The 19,369-nt window shown below is 42.8% G+C and overlaps 1 protein-coding gene across 1 annotated transcript in view; it reads left to right on the plus strand.

Moving 5' to 3' along the window:
• Nucleotides 1-6,395: 6,395 nt before the first annotated feature.
• GLDC (glycine decarboxylase) overlaps nucleotides 6,396-19,369 on the plus strand; it is a 92,101-nt gene continuing 79,127 nt past the window's right edge. Inside the window, exons 1-2 of the mRNA XM_055301929.1 lie at nucleotides 6,396-6,821; nucleotides 7,334-7,412. Of these exons, the coding sequence (XP_055157904.1) occupies nucleotides 6,555-6,821; nucleotides 7,334-7,412 (346 nt within the window). The 5' untranslated portion in view covers nucleotides 6,396-6,554. The remainder of the gene's footprint in view (nucleotides 6,822-7,333; nucleotides 7,413-19,369) is intronic.

Genomic DNA, 19,369 nt, shown 5'->3' on the forward strand with positions numbered 1-19,369 from the left:
GTGCCCATGTTCTTCTGTTTTGTTTCTTAAATTTCATATATGAGTGAAATCATACAGCATTTTTCTTTCTCTGACTTATTTCGCTTAGTATAACACACTTCTAGCTCCATCTTGTTCACTTTTGAAGGATAATTTCACTGCATGGATTCTAGTGTTTTTTTTTTTTATATATATAGTTTAAACATTTCACTCCAGTCTCTTCTTATTTGCATATTTTTATTTACAAGAAATCTGCTGTAATTCTTATCCTTGTTCCCCTATAGGTAAGGTGTTTTTACCTCTGGCTTTTTTTTTTTTTTAAGATTGTATTTTTATTTATTCATGAGAGACACAGAGAGAGAGGCAGAGACAGGCAGAGGGAGAAGCAGGCTCCATGCAGGGAGCCCCACATGGGACTTGATCCTGGAGACCCAGGGCTGAAGGCGGCACTAAACCACTGAGCCACTGGGCTGCCCTTACCTCTGGCTTTTAAAAAGACTTTATCTTTTGGGGTGCCTGGCTGGTTCAGTGGGTGGAGCATGTGACTCTTAATCCTGGGGTTGTAAGTCTGAGCCACATTTTGGGGGGTGATTCTTTTTTTATTTTTTTTGGGGGGGTGATTCTTAAAAATAAAATATTTTGTTTTAAGTTTTTTTAAATTGATTGATTATTTATTTTAGAGAGAAAGAGCACACATGCAAGTAAGGGGAGGGGTAGAAGAAGACGGAGAGGCAGAGAATCCCAAGCAGATTCTGGCCTAAGTACAGAGTCTGATGTAAGACTCAGTCTCACGACCTTGAGATCATGACCTGAGCCAAAACCAAGAGTTGGTTATTTAACCCTACTGAACCATCCAGGTGTCCCCAAAATAAAATCTTTTAAAAAAAAGATTGCATGTTTTTCCTTGGTTTTCTGCAATCTGAATGATATGCCTAAGCATTGTGGTATTTCTCTTGCTTAGTGTGTTCTCTGATCTTCCTGGATCTGTGATTTGGTGCCTATTTTAATTTTTAAAGGTTTTCAGTTACAATTACTTCAAAAATTTCCCTGCTTTCTCACTTTTTCCTCTTTCTGATAATCCAATTATGCACCTTTTGAAATTGTCCCACAGTTCTTAGATATTCTTATCTGTTTTTTTTTTTTTTTTAAGATTTTATTCATTCATTCATGAGAGACAGAGAGGCAGAGACACAGGCAGAGGGAGAAGCAGCCTCCATGCAGGGAGCTGGACTTGGGACTGGATCCTGGGCCCCCAAGACCCCGACCCGGGGTTAAGGCGGCGCTAAACCACTGAGCCACCAGGGCTGCTCTAATCTGTTGTTTTTGTTTTTGTTTTCTTCATTCTTTTTTTTTTCTTCTGTATTTCGGTTTGGAAAATTCTATTGCCTTATGTTTGCATTCACTAATTCTTCCCTCAGCTGTGTCAACTCTATTCATCATCACTTAGAAGGCATTTTTCATGTCTGTTATAATGTTGTTTTTTTTAATAAATTTATTTTTTATTGGTGTTCAATTTACCAACATACAGAATAACACCCAGTGCTCATCCCGTCAAGAGCCCCCCCCAGTGCCCATCACCCAGTCACCCCCACCCCCCACCCTCTTCCCCCCCTAGTTCGTTTCCCAGAGTTAGGAGTCTTTATGTCCTGTCTCCTTTCTGATATTTCCCACACATTTCTTCTCCCTTCCCTTATATTCCCTTTCACTATTATTTATATTCCCCAAATGAATGAGACCATATAATGTTTGTCCTTCTCCAATTGACTTACTTCACTCAGCATAATACCCTCCAGTTCCATCCACGTTGAAGCAAATGGTGGGTATTTGTCATTTCTAATGGCTGAGTAATATTCCATTGTATACATAAACCACATCATCTTTATCCATTCATCTTTCGATGGACACCGAGGCTCCTTCCAGAGTTTGGCTATTGTGGCCATTGCTGCTATAAACATCGGGGTGCAGGTGTCCCGGCATTTCATTGCATCTGTATCTTTGGGGTAAATCCCCAGCAGTGCAATTGCTGGGTCATAGGGCAGGTCTATTTTTAACTCTTTGAGGAACCTTCACACAGTTTTCCAGAGTGGCTGCACCAGTTCACATTCCCACCAACAGTGTTTTGATTTCTATCATTTCCTTTTGCTTGGAGTTTCCATCTTTTGCTTACATTGGCCATCTGTTCCTACAATTGTCTTTTTCTATTAGAGCTTTTAACAAGTTAATCATAATTATCTTAAATTCCTTGTCTGATGATTCCAACATCTGTATCAAGTGTGAGTTTGGTTCTGATGATTTGTCTCTTCAGACTGCTTTTTTCTTGACTTTTTCCATGCCTTGTAATTTTTGTTGAAAACGGAACATGATGTACTGGGTGACAGGAACTGAGGTAAATAGGCCTTTAGTGTGATGATTGATGCTAGTTTGGCTAGGGTTATGTTGTGTTAAATGTTTGCTGCAGTTAACAGGACCAGAGGCTTCAAATTCCTCTAGTGTCCTTGTTTGTCTTTCCCCTGTTTCTTGTGAGATTCCCTAGCACTCTTACTCAAAGAGAACCTATGTTTTGCAGCAATTTTAATTGTTTTATTGGAGCCCTATTTATGTGGTGGTGTGTTGTGGTGAAGAGTGTTTTCTAATGTTCCAGTTAAATATAGGCCTATGTCTTGGGCTGTGTACCTCCAACTGTATTTCTAGTGATGTAGCTCCCTCACCTCCACCCCAGCTCATACTCCTTTCCTCAGCTGTAGGGTTCTCAATCTATTCCCTCAAAGTGCTAAACCTTTTTAGCCTGTCTTCCCTCATTATGTGAGACAAGAAAGCTGGAGGGGGCTGGAGTGGGAGGAATTCGCTCTGGTAGCTTGGATAAACTCTAGAAATTCTTTTCTTTGGAGAGTAGGCCTTTGTTATGAAGAAGGCTCTGGGCATATTTCACAGTGATTACTCTTTTCCTTTTCCTACCAGTGCTGAGGGGGGCAGATATTTCTTGGATTTTCACCCTGTGTTGGGGCTCCTGGCAGTAAAGCCCATGAAAGTGTGGGAGCCCCACTAAGACTGTAGTCCCCAGGAGCTTCTCCCTCTCTAGTTCGTCCACAATCAGCATCCCATGATCCATCATAATTACTATTACATGTTCCTACCAGCTTTTTAAAAAAATATTTTATTTATTAATTCATGAGAGACACACAGAGAAAGAGGCAGAGACACAGGCAGAGGGAGAAACAGGCTCCATGCAGGGAGCCTGACGTGGGACTTGATCCTGGGTCTCCAGGATCACACCCCAGGTGAAAGGTGGCACTAAACCACTGGGCCACAGGTACTGCCCTGTTCCTACCAGTTTTTAACTCTTAGCATCTTCTGCTCTAGCCAAGCACATCTTGGCTATGTCTCTTTGGATGAGGTGGCATTTTGTTCTGCAATGTCGGTTTTCAGACATGTCCAGAAATCATTGATTTTTAGTCTATCCAGCTTTTTCTTGTCATAAGGACAGAAGTGATAACTTTTGTGCTCTTTACACATTGGAACTGAAAGCAAAAGTCCCAAATCTCCTTTTATAATCAGACTTACATAATATCCCACTATGATTAGTGGACCAGAGTAGTTTGTTTTGGATCTGCAATATTTAACATTGTCTTAAACCAGGTTCCAGTAACCGCCCAAAGTCTGGGTATTTTCCTTTTCTTGGAGTATTATTCAGTATTCTCCAGAGAAACAGAATCAAATATATATAAGGAACAAATTCAGCTGTCAGAGGGTTTCAGTGAAAGTTGGGGGTTCAAGATAATCAAATTCAATCCAAACTACCAGAATGTTCCTGTTCTAAATTAAGATTTGGTTTTTAATTAATCCCAAACTTTCACATGTGAGACATGATAAAGCTGTGAATTCAATTTGTATGATAATTGGGCAATCCACAGGATCAGACATTGGGTCTGAGTTGTAAATACCTTCTCCCTGCAGCTAAAGAAGTTAAGAGATTCTTTTAGAGTGGTGAAGCTCTCTAGTTCTCTGAACTATCATTTTATCCTATAAATCTCCAGGGCATCTGGAAGCCATAAGCGCTCCCTATAGTGCTTGTAGATATCATTCCCACCACAATGGTCTAACCCAGCAACTATTTGGTCTAGCAAAGACCTGCCTTCAATAGGCACTTAATTTCCCATTGATAATTTAATTGTTTCCATTTCACAGCTAAGACCATCATGATCTAATTTTCCACTAGTGACAGTGTTATCATTTACTTTAAATAGAACCAGGTCAGATAGCTAATCTCAAATTCCAATCTTTGGGGATCAGTTTCCTAAAGCAACTTTTTGGCCTCAGTTGCAGTCTCTGTTAAGGTTTATTTCGAAAACGTTGAGCGTTTCAAGCAGAGGAGGATTAAAATGCCAGGAATAGGTGCATATAAAACCACTGCAAGGACTAGAAGAACAAAAAATAGAGTAGATAGACCACCATTACCTTCAGGTAAACCACTGAAGTTCTAGTCTAGGACAATGAGAAATTCCTGATGGCTCCTATGTTAGAAAACCAAAAGACATTTCCATTGAATGACATAGCTGCCCTGTTGTACCAACATGGGTGGCTGGTAAGAAAGCACTTCATGTCTGCTACCACTCATGCATCCATCTGCTGCTGCCAGGGAAATAAGAAACTGATTTCTGCTTTATTCCATTTTCTAGTTCTCATACAAGTCTATCTTGTTGACAGAAGATTAATAACATCCAGAACCCTGGAGCCAAAAGAATCTGGGAATTATAGTGCTCTGGCTTCCAGTCTCTGTGACACACAGACTGTATAGAAAGGAATATGGATAAATGCAGATCTCTGCCCCATGGCATCGCAAACTGATGGTATCTCCCAACTTTTATGAAGGCTGTAATTTCCTTTTTTTAAAATTATTATTTATTTATGATAGTCATACAGAGAGAGAGAGAGAGGCAGAGACATAGGCAGAGGGAGAAGCAGGCTCCATGCACTGGGAGCCCGACGTGGGATTCGATCCCGGGTCTCCAGGATCGTGCCCTGGGCCAAAGGCAGGCGCCAAACCGCCGCGCCACCCAGGGATCCCAAGGCTGTAATTTCCATTCCAAATGAATGAAAAACTGCTCAGAGACATCTAACCCCAGCCCTTCTGGCTCACTACCTGCTCCTGCCTGCCATACACACACATTTTGCTTACTGTTTTGTTTTATACTTTCCTGTCTCTCTGCCTAGTCTATGTGCCTGTCAGGTACAGAATCCAGAAATGTGCAGAGGATAATTGAAGGGGGAAGCTTAGAGGGAGAGAGAGCGAAAAAAAAAAAAAAAGATTCTACTTATCTGTAGTCTAAGTAATGCTCTGATGACTTCTGTCCTGTGCTCTTCCGCATATTAGAACAATCACAATTTTGAAAATTCATTTTTTTTAAGGATCTTATTTTTAAGTAATCTCTACTCCCAGTGCTGGTTAGAATTTACAACCCCCAGATCAAGAGTTACATGCTGTACAGAGTGAGCTAGCCAGGGGCCCGAAAGTTCTTTGATTTATTTATCTATTTTAGAGAGAAAGAGAGAGTATGAGGGAGGGAGGGGCAGAGGGAGAGGGAGAGAGGAACTTTAGCTGACTCAGCACTCAGCACCTGAGGGGCTCAACCTTACCACCCTGAGATCAGATCTGAGCCCAAACCAAGAGTTGGCCGCTTAACTGCGCCGCCCAGGCGTCCCTAGAAAGTGCATTCTTGATAAAAATCTCAAGAGATAGTTGGAGAGCTTAGATGTACACAATTTTACAACTAGGATGATAGTACAAAATATATACCTCAGTATCTTTTGCGTTTCCTCCCTCTCCACATATCTATGGGGAGAGAGAAAGAAAGAGAAGTGATTCAAACCTACTGTTAGGGCAATTCTTTCAACATAGTATTTCTTTATCCCAGCTGAGATGAGAAAACTGAAGCTTAGGTTGACTAACTGCCCACAATCATAACTATAAAAAAATCCACCTACCCATCTTGGCTTTCATGAAATATGACCGGGAATGATACCCTAAAGTCAATGAATGGAGACTAATTATTTGAGCCTGGCTTCCCTGTCAAATCATCTTCCATCGCAGTGGAGCCACGCGGCCCCTTCGCCCGCAGCTGTGCAGCGGGATCCCGCGCCCGCGCGGCGCCCGACCTCGGGCCCGAGCGCAAGGATCGCCCGGGTCTGCGCATCAGCGGGAGAGCGAGCGGGGAGGGGCGCTGAGCACCGCGGGGCTGGGCCGCGAGCGGGGCTCCGCCGAGGGCCGGGGGCGGGGCGGGACGGGGCGGGCAGGGCACACCCCGCCCCCGCCCGTCCGTCCACTCCCATTGGCCGCGCCTCCCTGGCCCCATCCCACCGCCCGCCCGCAGGGCAGCGCTTAAAGTGTGCGGAGCAGGTGCCGCCCGAGGAGCCACAACTTTGCGCGCGTGTCCCGGCGGGGCGCTGCCCGCGCGTCTGTCCCGCTGGTCGTGCGCCCCGAAGGGGCTCCAGGCCGAAGGCAGCCGCCCCCGAGGACTCGGACCCGCAGAGGCCGAGAGCGCGGTGACCCGCCCGGGCCGGGGCCGGTGGCCGCGACCATGCAGACGTGCGCCAGGGCCTGGGGGCTGCGCGTGGGCTGCGGGGTCGGGGGCGGGGGCGGGGGCGGCCGCCGCCTGGCTGCGGGGGCCGGTCCGCGCTGGGGGCCGCGGGCCCGAGACAGCAGCGGCCGCGGCGGGGACAGCAGCAGGGCTGGGGACTCGCGTCTCCTCGAGCGCCTCCTGCCCCGACACGACCACTTCGCTCGGAGGCACATCGGCCCTGGGGACAAAGACCAGAGGGAGATGCTACAGGCCCTGGGGCTGGCGGTAAGGACCCCGCGCGGCCCGGTTCCTGCGGGCGCGGCCTCCCGACCCGGCGGGAGCTGAGCGGCGCGGCGCGGCGCGTGGGACCCGCGCTCGGGTCTGGGGCCCTGCGTGGACGCGAGCCCGCGAGTTCGGTGCCCGCGCCCCCGCCTTCTCTCTCTCACCCGTTTACTTTCTCCGTCCGCTCTTCGCGCCTCAGAACCTTGTTTTTCAACCCAACTTGCCCTCCTGACGAACCCTAACTTTGCACAAGGAGGACCTCCTGGTGTAGCCGATTCTCTCCGGTTGCTGAAATCCAGCCTGGAGTGGTCGAATCACTAACCCAGTTCATTTGCTTTCCTCCAAGTGATCTCTGGCTTGCTTAGAGTTCCTTTCTTTTTAGAGGAAACCCTAATTAGGCGATTTAAATGAGGTTCCCACAAGCCTTAGTCGATGCAAAAACGCAGAAGTGACTCTTTTAACTCAGAAGCACTTTCCTCGTCCGTTAGTGTTCATGGGTTTATGTTTAATTTTAGAGCATCGATGAATTGATTGAGAAGACGGTCCCGGCCAGCATCCGCTTGAAGAGACCCTTAAAAATGGAAGACCCCGTTTGTAAGTTGCCGGGAGGGTTCCCTTGGAATTCGCTTGCTCTGGCCTATTTGTCTTACATGGTTTCTGAAAATCCAACTCCGGGTTACGATTGCCCAGGACTGGGAATACGTTTATTAAAATGAAACAGCGGCGTGTACCTCAAGGGGCGGGAGAGGATGGAATGCATAGTTCGTGGAGCAGTCAGGTCTGTAGCCCACGTTGGAGTCCGTGCCTCACCTTCGGAGGTTTTTATCCAGGGGCCAGCAAACTTCCCCGCAGAGGCAGTGCACAAAGGTGCGTGCTGGAGTCCCGCTTCCCGGGCGTCCATCCCAGGCCACGGTTCTCACATCCTTTGGGTTGAGAGGTGTCCTCACTTCTGTTCAAGTCAGGATACCCTGAAGGGAAAAAGGAATTGCCTGTGATTATACAACTGCGGAAATGACAAAAATGGGAGGAGATGCAGACATGTGGTCTCCCAGCCCAAGGTTCTTTATAGGACGACAGCTTCAGATTCTTTTTCTTTTTAAAAAGATTTTATTTATTTGACACAGAGAGAGAGCGAGAGAGAGAGAGAGAGAGAGAGAGAGAGAGAGAGAGAATAAACAGGGGAGCTGCAGGCAGAGGGAGAGGGGCATGCAGGCTCCTTGCTGAGCAAGGAGCTCCATGCAGGGCTCCATCCCGGGACTCTGGATTCATTACCTGAGCGCAAGGCAGACACTTAACCTGAGCCACCCAGGCACCCCTTCAAATCGTTTTTTTATTTCACATCCAATTTTTTCATTATTTATATCTAGTGTAAGGCAGCAGTACTCTTGAAATTCAAGTGATTTTTATAAAGAAATGTGCAAATAAGATCCATGCTTGGTTAAAAAAGCTTATTTACAGAATTAGAATTTTGTTTTACATTTAAATATTTTTGATAGTCTGAAGACTGACTTTCAGAGCTATTTTTATGTGAGCACTTGACTTCCATGGGCTTAGGCAAGAATCTACATGTCAAAGGCTCAGTCAGGCAGAGCTGAAGAGCAGTCTCTAAACCGGAAAGAATTCTCTTGGGAGGTTATCTGGTTTTGAATCATAGAGGTACTGTCTCTTTTTTTTGGAGTCAGGTGAAGAGAAGGGACTTTGTTTTAGGTTTTAGGAAAAAAAGAATAGATAGATGGCAAAATTTAATTTTTTTTAAGGTTTTATTTACTTGAGAGAGCAGGAGAATGCAAATGCATGAGAGGGAGGTGAGAGAGCAGCAGACTCTGCTCTGAGTACAGACTAGGGGTTTGATCCCACCAACCTGAGATCGTGATCTGAGCAGAGTTCCGACGCTTAACCCACAGAGCCACCGACCTGCCCCTCAACTTGTTTACTTTATTTTTTTTTCAACTTGTTTACTTTAAAACAAAATAACGTTTGCGGCACTTGAGTGGCTCAGAGGGTTAAGCGTTGGACTCTTGATTTCTGCTCAGTATATGATCTCAGGGTGGTGAGATGGAGCTGATGAGATTGACCCCACGTCAGGCTCCCATGCTGAGTATGGAGTGTGTTTTAAGATTTTCCTGCTCCTTCTGCCCCACCTCCTTCCCCCAAATAATAAAGTAGACAACTTGAGGTATGAAGCCAGTCTAGCTCTAGCTCAAGCTGGCTAGTGCAACTCAAGCTATGATGAGGACTGTATGCCTGGTTGGTTTCAAATCTGAACTATTTTTCCTGATGGCAGGGACCTTGCCTTTAGAAGAAAAGCTGCACATTTTGTTCATTTGAACTGATTGAGACCTAGGGATAGCTGGAAGCCTTACCTATTTCAAATTTTAGGAAATCATATTCCTGATTTTGCTGGATGTTTAAAAAGTAAAGAGTTGTATATGTGCATATATACATTAAAAATATATATATTTATGTATTTCTAAAGGGGAAGGGCAGATGGAGAGGGAGGGAGAAACTCAAGCAGATTCCCCATCACAGGGCTTGATCTCACAACCCTGGGACCACAACCTGAGTGGAAATCAAGAGTTGGTCACTTAAAACAGCAGTGCCACCTAGAGACCCCATGATTTGTATATTTTTAAAGCAAGTCTTAGCTAATGCCTTTCTGAGATTTTCAAAGTCAGAAAATATTTAGGTCAGCCCTTTTTTTACAGTAAACTCTAAGATGTTCTTTAAGAGCATTAGAGCCTAGGAATCCTGTCAAAGTTGTCTATCTAAAAAAAAGTTCAGCTAGTAATTTCCAGCTGAATAATGTGAACATCGGGGGATTCCATTTCTCCTCCTTTTTCTCAGTGGAAGCAGGCTCCTGATAAGAAATTTGTAACTTACCTGTAAACCTTAACCCAGTGGCTTCTGTGAGATTTGTTTTGGGCCTGGTTCCATCTGGTTATTCTGAGGTGACTCAAAGAAATATTGTAGTCAGGAGGCTCCCCCACCCCCAGCCCTGCTACTTCCTTGCCTGGAAGTGGACTGGCTCTTCAACAAAGCTGGCTTCTTAGAAGAGTGAGCTCTGGTTGGAGGCCGACACAGACTGCATCAGAAAGGCATCAAAGTTTTATTCTGATGTGTGCATATGTCATAGCTAATGAATGTTCCACATGGGGAGAGCAAATTGGTCCATGTAACTTCCAGAAGTAGCAATTCCTTTTAATAGTGGAGCAGCAGGGGAGGATCCCTGGGTGGCTCAGCGGTTTAGTGCCTGCCTTTGGCCCAGGGCATGATCCTGGAGTCCCGAGACTAGTCCCAGGTCAGGCTCCCAGCATGGAGCCTGCTTCTCCCTCCTCCTGTGTCTCTGCCTCTCTCTCTCTCTCTCTCAATCTGTGTCTATCATAAAAAAATAAAAAAAATAGTGGAGCAGCATTATCCAAATGGTTTAATGTTGAACGCCTGTGTTCTATTGTAGTCGGAGAGATATTCTTGACCCATTATGTGTTCACTGTATATACAGGAAACTAGGATGAGCTAGTTATGAGTCTTAAATGCCCTCATTGCTGAATAAAAAGAAGACAGAGCTGTATACACCATGGAGATACTTGGGTTGTTCTTAAACATACTAATGTCGAACATTTATGAAGTGCTTACCATGTACTGGGCACTTTAAAAAAAAGTGCTTTTCATGGGTTAATTTTGTCCTTAGTACAACCCTAGTAGGTAAGTACGATTATCTGTTTTAAAGCTAAGGATACCATGGCATACGGAGGATATGTGGAGGATATGTCGTAACTGGTAGTGGAGACAATTCTCCCAGTTCCGGTCCACCCTCCCAACTACTAGCCTAAGCCACAGTTCATTGTTTACAGATATGCACAAATCTAATCATACAAGGCTCCCCCCTGCCATTTGCCAACTGCTCTGTTGGCAAATGTGGTGGCATATTGAGAGTGCAATTGTGGGAACACTCAGGGCACTGCCAAGGAGAGGCAAGGGGTGACAGGTGCAGGACTCTGGGTGGGTATTGAAGGATGAATAGTGATGCTCTGCTGAACAAGGCTGGGGCGGGGGGAGGCTGCTGCAGGCAGAGGGACCATCATGTACAAGACAACAGTGGCTTGAGAGAATCAAGGAAGTACAGTTGATTCATCTGTCCTGAGGATGCTCCCCTCGCCTTAGACATTTAAGTGCCTTGAAAGAATACCTTGATTATCAGTTGTTCTCAGTAAATCATGCTTCAAAGAAACAAGGAAAGCTACTCAATTCAAACCTGTTCAAGTGAGTCCACCATCCCTCACCCACATTCACACATAAAGAGAAAAAGAATGGAAAGGATAAATGTCAATGGGAGGATTCATTTTCCTGGGTGGGCCATGATGGATGATTTTACCTTCTTTTTATTAGATTGCTTTTTCTAGATTTTCTACAATATAACTATATTTTGTAATTACTATCAAACTTAAAAGTACTTTATGAACCAAGCCAATCACTTTTAGCTATGGTATATGCTTTTCAAGTGAAGTCATCTCAAGGTAACCAGACTGTATTAGCTCATAACTTCACAGAAGCTGCAGGATTTAAAGTTTACTAAAAATTGCACTTGCTTGTGAGAATGCTTAGGAAGAGAAAGGAGAAACTAACCCCTCTAATGTTCACATTATTCAACCAGAACCAAGCAGCTGAACTGTCGCAATGAGACTTTGATGGACTTGTGGGAAGTTAATGTTCTAAGCCACATCATTAAGAGTGGTATTTAATAAATGTTAATGGAGGGGTGTTGTGTGATGCAGGTGGTGACTGTCACCTAAGTGTGATTGGGCACTGACCTCCGGGACACCTAAACAGAACAGCTGTTTACCCGGCGGTGAATGTCAGGTGTCTTTCAGAGGGATGATACCAATCATCAGGTTTTGCCTATAGAATCCTGAGTTTGTGACAAGGCTCTCCCTTGGCCTATTCCTGATCAAATTCCCAGCTTATGTGAATTCATTCATCTTTAGGATAATACCAATGGATTTTCCTTATATTTCTGGTGGAAATAAATGAAGGCTAACCAAATGAAAAAAGCAAAGGCTATTTATTCTGAACTTGTTATATCAAGGGAGTCAAACTTTTGTTTTGGCAGAGGAATGGGAAAGGCTTATAGTAAAATAAAGGAAAGGCTTCAGGTATGTCCATGTTGGGGGCTATTGGCATGTAGAAGATGTAAGGGAGCAAGTAGAAACAGGGGAACCTGTGTGGTTTGGTTAAGGATGCATATTTGGCTTTGTATGGTTGGTTCTACATTGGAAGCCAAGACTAAATTTCAGGAAGCTGTCAGTTATTAATCAAGTCCTAGCCAATAGTTTTGGGCCAATTATTACATAAGTTAATGTGCAGTTTGCTGGGTTGTCACCAAAGATAGCAATTTGGCTTTCTGCAGGTCTAATGTATAGTAAGCTGGCTTCTGGTGGTGTTTGTTTTAGAAAAGGTGTTGGTTTTTGGAGTAGGTTGCTGCAGGTTGTGGGTAAAAGTTATGTGGTGATATATGGTCTATCCATTGTCTGTTTGTACGTTCAGTCTCAATAGAATCTGTCTGGTCATTATATTTTTGTCATTGATTCTTGTTAGGCAGGCAGCTGCTGATCTGAGCGATACTTTGGACAATCGGTCTATTGCCTAAATTGCTAAATGTTCATTGGTCATCCTAGTAGATGCAAAACACTGTGACAAAAACGTGAATATACATTGTTAGCATCTTCAAGGAGCTTACATCTTACCTTAATATAAATTATGCCAGAAAGTTAGTCCCAGGTGCCATGAGAAGAACTATGAATAAAATACCGTGAGTGCTCAGAAATGTGAAGTTTGATAGAGAAATAGCATTTCTGAAACAACTTGAAGAGCAAAATGCAATATCTTTCCAGACTGTTTTTGGTGTATATATGTGTTATATAAGGAAAATGCAAAGAAATAAAGGCAATATCTTCACTGAGAACAAAGGCAAATGCAACATGGCAAGCACAATCAGGGAAGTATTTTAATATTGCAGTCTCATTGATGGAATCTTATCAGAATATGAATGTATGTTCCAGTTCAAATACCACTAAGCAATTCTTCAACTGGGTATTCTACAAATTTAAAGCAATCTGACACTATCTACCTGGAGATACCATCAGATCCTTTAGGTTCCAGGAAACTGTTCCTTCTTTAGATGCCAATCCCAAGTCTACCTGTGCTTCTGACCAATAAGCTATATTTTGGATGTTACCACAACCCCTTCCTTGATTTTGATTATTTTGCTAGAGGAGCTCACAGAACTCAGATCAATATATTTGATCCATATATTTATCAGTTTTTTTAAAAAAGATTTTATTTATTCATGAGAGACACACACAGAGAGAGAGAGAGAGAAGCAGAGACACAGGCAGAGGGAGAAGCAGACTCCATGCAGGGAGCCTGACATGGGACTCGACCCCGGGTCTCCAGTATCACACCCCGGGGCTGAAGGCAGGCGCTAAACCACTGGGCCACTGGGGCTGCCTTATCAGTTTGTTTTGTTTTTTTTTTTTTAATTTTTATTTATGATAGGCACACAGTGAGAGAGAGAGGCAGAGACATAGGCAGAGGGAGAAGCAGGCTCCATGCACCGGGAGCCCAACGTGGGATTTGATCCCGGGTCTCCAGGATCGTGCCCTGGGCCAAAGGCAGGCGCTAAACCACTGCGCCACCCAGGGATCCCTATCAGTTTGTTTTAAAGGGTATTGTAAAAGATACAGATGAACCTCCAGATGAAGAAGTACATAGGGCAAGCTCTGTAAGGGTTTTGAACACAGGAACTTCTTTCCCTGTGGAACTTGGGGCTCATCAGCCTTCCGGCATGTGGATGCAGTAGTTGTTCCAGAAACCCATGGAATCTTGTTAAGAGTTTTTATAATAGAGTTTAATATGTAGCCTCCCACCCCTAACCCTCTCCTTCCCAGAAATCTGTGGGTGAGGCCAAGAAAGTTCCAACCCTCATATTGGTTTTTCTTGGTCTTTCTAGCCAGCCCCATCCTGAGGCTATGTGAGGATACCACCCTAAATCACTTTTATAGTGTGTTCAAAAGGGCTCTTAAAAAAGATTATGTATTTATTTATTTGTGAGAGAGCTTAAGGGGGAGGGAGGGGCAGACGGAGAGGAAGAAGCAGACTCCTCACTGATCAGGGAGCCCAACCTGGAACAACAAGATTCCAGGACCCTGTATCTGTGACCTCAGCCTAAGGCAGACGCTTCACCAACTAAGCCACCCAGGCGCCCCTCAAAAGGGCTTCTTAGGAATAACAAAAGAATCCTGTTACTCAAGAAATTCCAAAGACAAAGACCATGTATATATTTTTTTTTATTATGCCACAGGGATATTTCAGTTAAATGTTGGAGGTATATCCTGATAGAAGTGGAGTAATGCACCCTAACATTAATTTTAAAAGAGGTACATCCTAAAGTAAATTATCAATTTTTTCCCTTTTTAAAATTAGAATACAAACTGAAATCTCAGTCTTTGTAAGTTTTTATTTTTAGTATTAAAATGTTTTGGGGGCACCTGGGTGGCTCAGTCGGTTAACTGTCCAGCTCTTGATTTTGGCTCAAATCATGATCTCAGGGTTGTAAGATTGAGCCCCATACTAGGCTCTGCTCAGTGTGGAGTCTGCTTGTGATTCTCTCTCTCCCACTCCTCCTGCTCTCTCTCTCAAATAAATCTTTTAAGAGTAAAACAATATGTTTTGGACTTCCATATTTTCTGACATAAAGGATACAAACATGTAAACTTACAGTGATGAAAGGCCAAATAAAATAGGTCCCGTGACTGGGACAAAGAACATAAAATGTAAAAACAACTTTTTTCCTCTTTATCTTGCTAATGGATCATGGAATTCATCCAGTATCATCAAATATATTTTATATATATGAAGTTCTTGAATATTATTTTAAAAACTGACTTTTTGGGGGGCCTCAGAGGGAAGCTATTATATCCATTAACTCTTGCTGCATAAGAACTTAACTGCAAAACCCCGTGGCTTAAAACAACCAAGAACATTTGTTAATCCTCATGGTTCCTGTGGGTCAGGAATCCAGGAGCAGTCCATCTGGATGGTTCTGGCTCAGCATTTTTCATAATATGTGTTCACACTGGAGGATATTCATCTGGGGCTGGAGGGGCCATGTCTCCAGTGGTTCTCGCAGTTCCGCTGACAGTTTGGTGCTGGCTGTTAGTGGGAGTGCTTAGTAGCTCCTCACATGGGCCTCTCCACGAGCCACTTACGTGTCCCCACGTGGCAGCTGGATTCCCTGAGTCAGTGATTCAAGAGAAGCTTGATTCAAGTGATTTAAGGCAGAAGCTATCCTTTTTATGACCTACCCTTGGAATTTCTCTAGCATCACGTAACACCACTTTCTATTGATTAGAGAGTCATTAAAGTCTGGCCTGAATTCAAAGGAAGAGGAATTAACTTTCACTTAAAAATGTTTTTAATTTGAGTTAAGTTGGCATACAATGTTACATTAGCTTCAGGTGTACAAGTTGATACGTTCAGCTACCTCACCACAAATGTAACTACCATCTGTCACCATATAATGCTGTTACTATGTTGTGCCTTTTATTCTTGTGGCTTATTCTGCAACTGGAAGCCTATCTCCCACTCCCCTTACCCATTTTGCCCATTTCCCCACCCTCCCTACTCTCTGGCAACCATCAATCAAATTCTCTCTATTTATAGCTCTGATTCAAATTTTTGTTTTGTTTTTTAGATTCCACTTTATGAATGGAATCATAGGGTATTTGTCTTTCTCAGTCTGACTTTCACTTAGTATAATATATCCAAAATATATAAAGAACTTCTACAACTCAACATTAGAAAATCTGATTAATTAGTGGGTACATGACCTGAATATACAGTTTTCCAAAGAAGATATGCAAATGGCCAACAGACACTTGAAAAGATGTTCATCATCCTTAATCAAAGGGGAAGTGCAAATCAAAACCACAGTGAGATATCACGTTACACTTGTCAGAATGGCTAAAATAAAAAAAAATAAGTGTTGAAGATGTGTAGAAAAAGTACAGTGTTGTTGGGAATGCAAATTGGTACAACTTCTGTGGAAAGCAGAATGGAGTTTCCAAAAAAAATTTAAGAAATAGCGTGTGATCCAATAATTGAACTACTGGATATTTAACCAAAGAAAATGAAAACACTAATTTCAAAAAGATGTATGCGCCTCTGTTTATTGTAGCATTATTTTTAATAGCTAAGATGGAAGCAACCTGTGTTCATGGATAGAAAAATGAATAAGGAAGTTGTGATATGTATGTATACACACATGCATACATGGTAGAGTGTTACAGAGAGGCATGAGAGAAGGGTGAGGTGAGATCATACCATTTATAACCATGTGGTTGGACCTAGAGGATATTATGCTGAGTTTCCAACTTTTGAAAGGAGGATTGTAAAGAAATTTGCAGATGTATTTTTTTACTAGACTTACTTTTTTAAACCAGTTTTAGGTTCACAAAATTTAAATATAAGCTAGAGAATTCCCACGTATCTCCTTCCCCCAGAAAGCTTCCCCCATTATCAATAAATCTACCCCCCCCCCAGTGATACATTTGTGACAACTGCTGAATGTCCCTTGACGCATCAACACCCAATGTTCATAGTATACATTAAGGATCACTCTTGGTGGTGTCCATTCTGTGGATTTGGAGAAATGTATAAATGGATACATGTATCCATCTCTATAGAGTATCATAGAAATAGTTTCACTGCCCTAAAAACATCTTGCATTTTTTTCCACTGCAGACATTTTTAAAATTACCACATTCATCCAATTTGCACATACTTCTTATCTTTTTTAAACAACAGAAGTTTTTTTTTTTTTAATTTTTATTTATTTATGATAGTCACACACAGAGAGAGAGAGAGAGGCAGGGACATAGGCAGAGGGAGAAGCAGGCTCCATGCACCGGGAGCCCGACGTGGGACTCGATCCCGGAGACGCGCCCTAGGCAGGCGCCAAACCCGCTGCGCCACCCAGGGATCCCTTATCTTAAATTATAATGAATTTTATCTAGCTTTTAAAAATATTCAGTGCTATCAATGAAATCAATCATTGTATCATACATATAGTGTTACTTCTAAGGAGTACAAAGGCACACAGAACCATTTGCCCTACACAGTAAATGTGCCAGCCTACTCACATTTGTTAGCAATGAGTTAAAAGGTACTATCATCAAATCTATTTCTACAGCTTCCTCCATCTGCTTCCCTTTTTCATTTACTGAGAAGCTTCTATTGGAGATAAGATACTGTTTCAGGCACCGAAGAAAGAGTCAAGAGTAAAGGAAGATAAAGATGATTCTTGACTATAGGTTATAACTAATAGGGAAATAGATATTGAATAGCAATAAGGCCTGTAAGTAGGATGAATGCTTTGGCTGAGGTTGAGGCATGAGCAGAGGCATGGAAGTGTAGAAATACATGGTTATTTCAGTGATATGACCATGTGTGTAGAACATCAGTCTGCAGAAAGGCTCATCAAACAAGATATGGAGGTCTCAGGGCCATAATAAGGGGTTTGTTTTTCTCTGTAGTGAGAAGACACTAACAGTTTTTTTTAAAAAAGATTTTATTTATTCATGAGAGACACACAGAGCAGGCTCTATCTATGCAGGGAGCTCGATGTGGGACTTGATCCCAGAACTCCAGGGTCATGCCCTGAGCCTAAGGCAGATGCTCAACCAATGTGCCACCCAGGCATCCCGAAACTAACAGTTATTACAGAAGGAAATGACATGATTGTCCTTTGCAGAGTGCCTCTGTGATCAGAGGCAAGGAGACCAGCTGGAGATTGTTGGAGAGTTTAGAGGTGAGATGTTAAATGTTCATTAGTTCAGGTCCACCCGGAAGTACTCATCAGGATGATATAGATAGGCAAGAAACTGAGAGTGGGAACAGGAGAAGGCATGGGGAGTCTTTAGATTGCAATGGAGGTCTTACCCTGGTGGAAAGGGAGAAAGAGAAGGAGAGGAATGGCTAGGAAAATCTTAAGACTGTGAGCACAAATCTAAAGTTTTGGTCAGTTCAAATGGGAGTCTTTGAGCCAAAGTTAGCCAGGAAGGGTCCCACATCTTGCAAGGATGGGTCTGCATATTAGTTCTCTTGCTGTTCATAGTAATTGGCTGGGAGCAGCCTCTGGAGATTGTGGTTTTAGTTAAAAATGCTGATTGATCCAGAGGGGCAGCGAGTTAGCTGTCAGTTTCTAGGCTGAGTGTCTCAAGGTAATGGTAATATCATTAGCAGAGTGAACAAGGAGGAGCAGAAGGTCCTGGAAGAAGGAGAAATTGTGATTGTTGTTTGAGTAGAATTGTTTGAGGTGTTCATGGAATATGCATTTGAAAATGTTGAAGCAATAGGGGGAAATAATGAGTCTAGAGCTCAAGAGAAATGAGAGAGTGCCAGATTTAGTAAGTCTTCTGAATGAATTCATAGGAGTGAGATGTCCTAAGGATGGAATATGGGGAGGAAAGCAGAAGTCAGGATGTTGGGAAAGAGCATGTAAAAAGAGGCAGAGCTGTCTGAAGTGAAGTGTAGAGGCTAGAGGATAAGTTTTCAGGCAGGGTGTTACGGACTCTACTAGCATATCCTGAACCTTTCTTAGGCTTAAGAGGGAATAAAGTCCACTTGAGGATATAAGGACATTCTGAAGCAAGAATTGTTGAGAGGTTGCCTGTCTGATGATCTGAGTGAGAGACAGGAGGTGTGAGACGGGACAGTAGAGAAAAGTAGGTAAGTTCCAGAACAGCTATTGTGAGCATCCAAGTACTGAGAATGTAGTATTTTTACTAAAAAAAAAAAAAAGTTTTTACAAAAATGCAGACAGTTTTAGTAAGGATTCTCAATGCCTAGATCATTAATATACTGATTAAACAATGAAGAAATAAAATTTCTAAAATTCTGAAATTATTGCATTAATTAATGCATGTGTTATTTCACAGAACTTGTGTAATAGCTGAGTTTTCATTTATAAATGTTTCTCTGAAGCCCATACTTTTAGCGATGCAGTTGAACTAAATGTGAGAACAGTTTGTACATTGCTTTGTTATCATGAGATTCTGTGATGGGTGATTATTGTGACTATTGAGCTAGCCATATGTGGGAGTTGAGGTGAGTTTTCATCCTAACACCTTGATTCACTTGTATTTTCTGAGCGCCTACTATGTGCCTAGCAACTTGCTATGCCCCTGCTCACAAAGAGATTATAATTTAATGGATGTGATTCTGGGTTGGATTTAATACTTTCTCCCTATGCTTATTCCAATCTAAAAAATTATCTCTTTGCTGCAATCATGTTAAATTGAGTTGGGCTTGTAGAACATATCCTTCCCTTCTTGTTTTTGCTCTGCTGGCTATAACAATGTCCCCACAGGGCAGAAAGAGGAAAAACATACTCCAGGACTTCCACCCTGATTCTCATTTCAGACTAATCATTTGTCATAATTATATAGGTAAACTGCTCTTCCAGATAAATATGAATTGCAATATTTCTCTGTACA

Source organism: Nyctereutes procyonoides, unplaced genomic scaffold (assembly GCF_905146905.1).
Source record: "Nyctereutes procyonoides isolate TBG_1078 unplaced genomic scaffold, NYPRO_anot_genome, whole genome shotgun sequence".
NCBI lineage: Eukaryota > Metazoa > Chordata > Mammalia > Carnivora > Canidae > Nyctereutes > Nyctereutes procyonoides.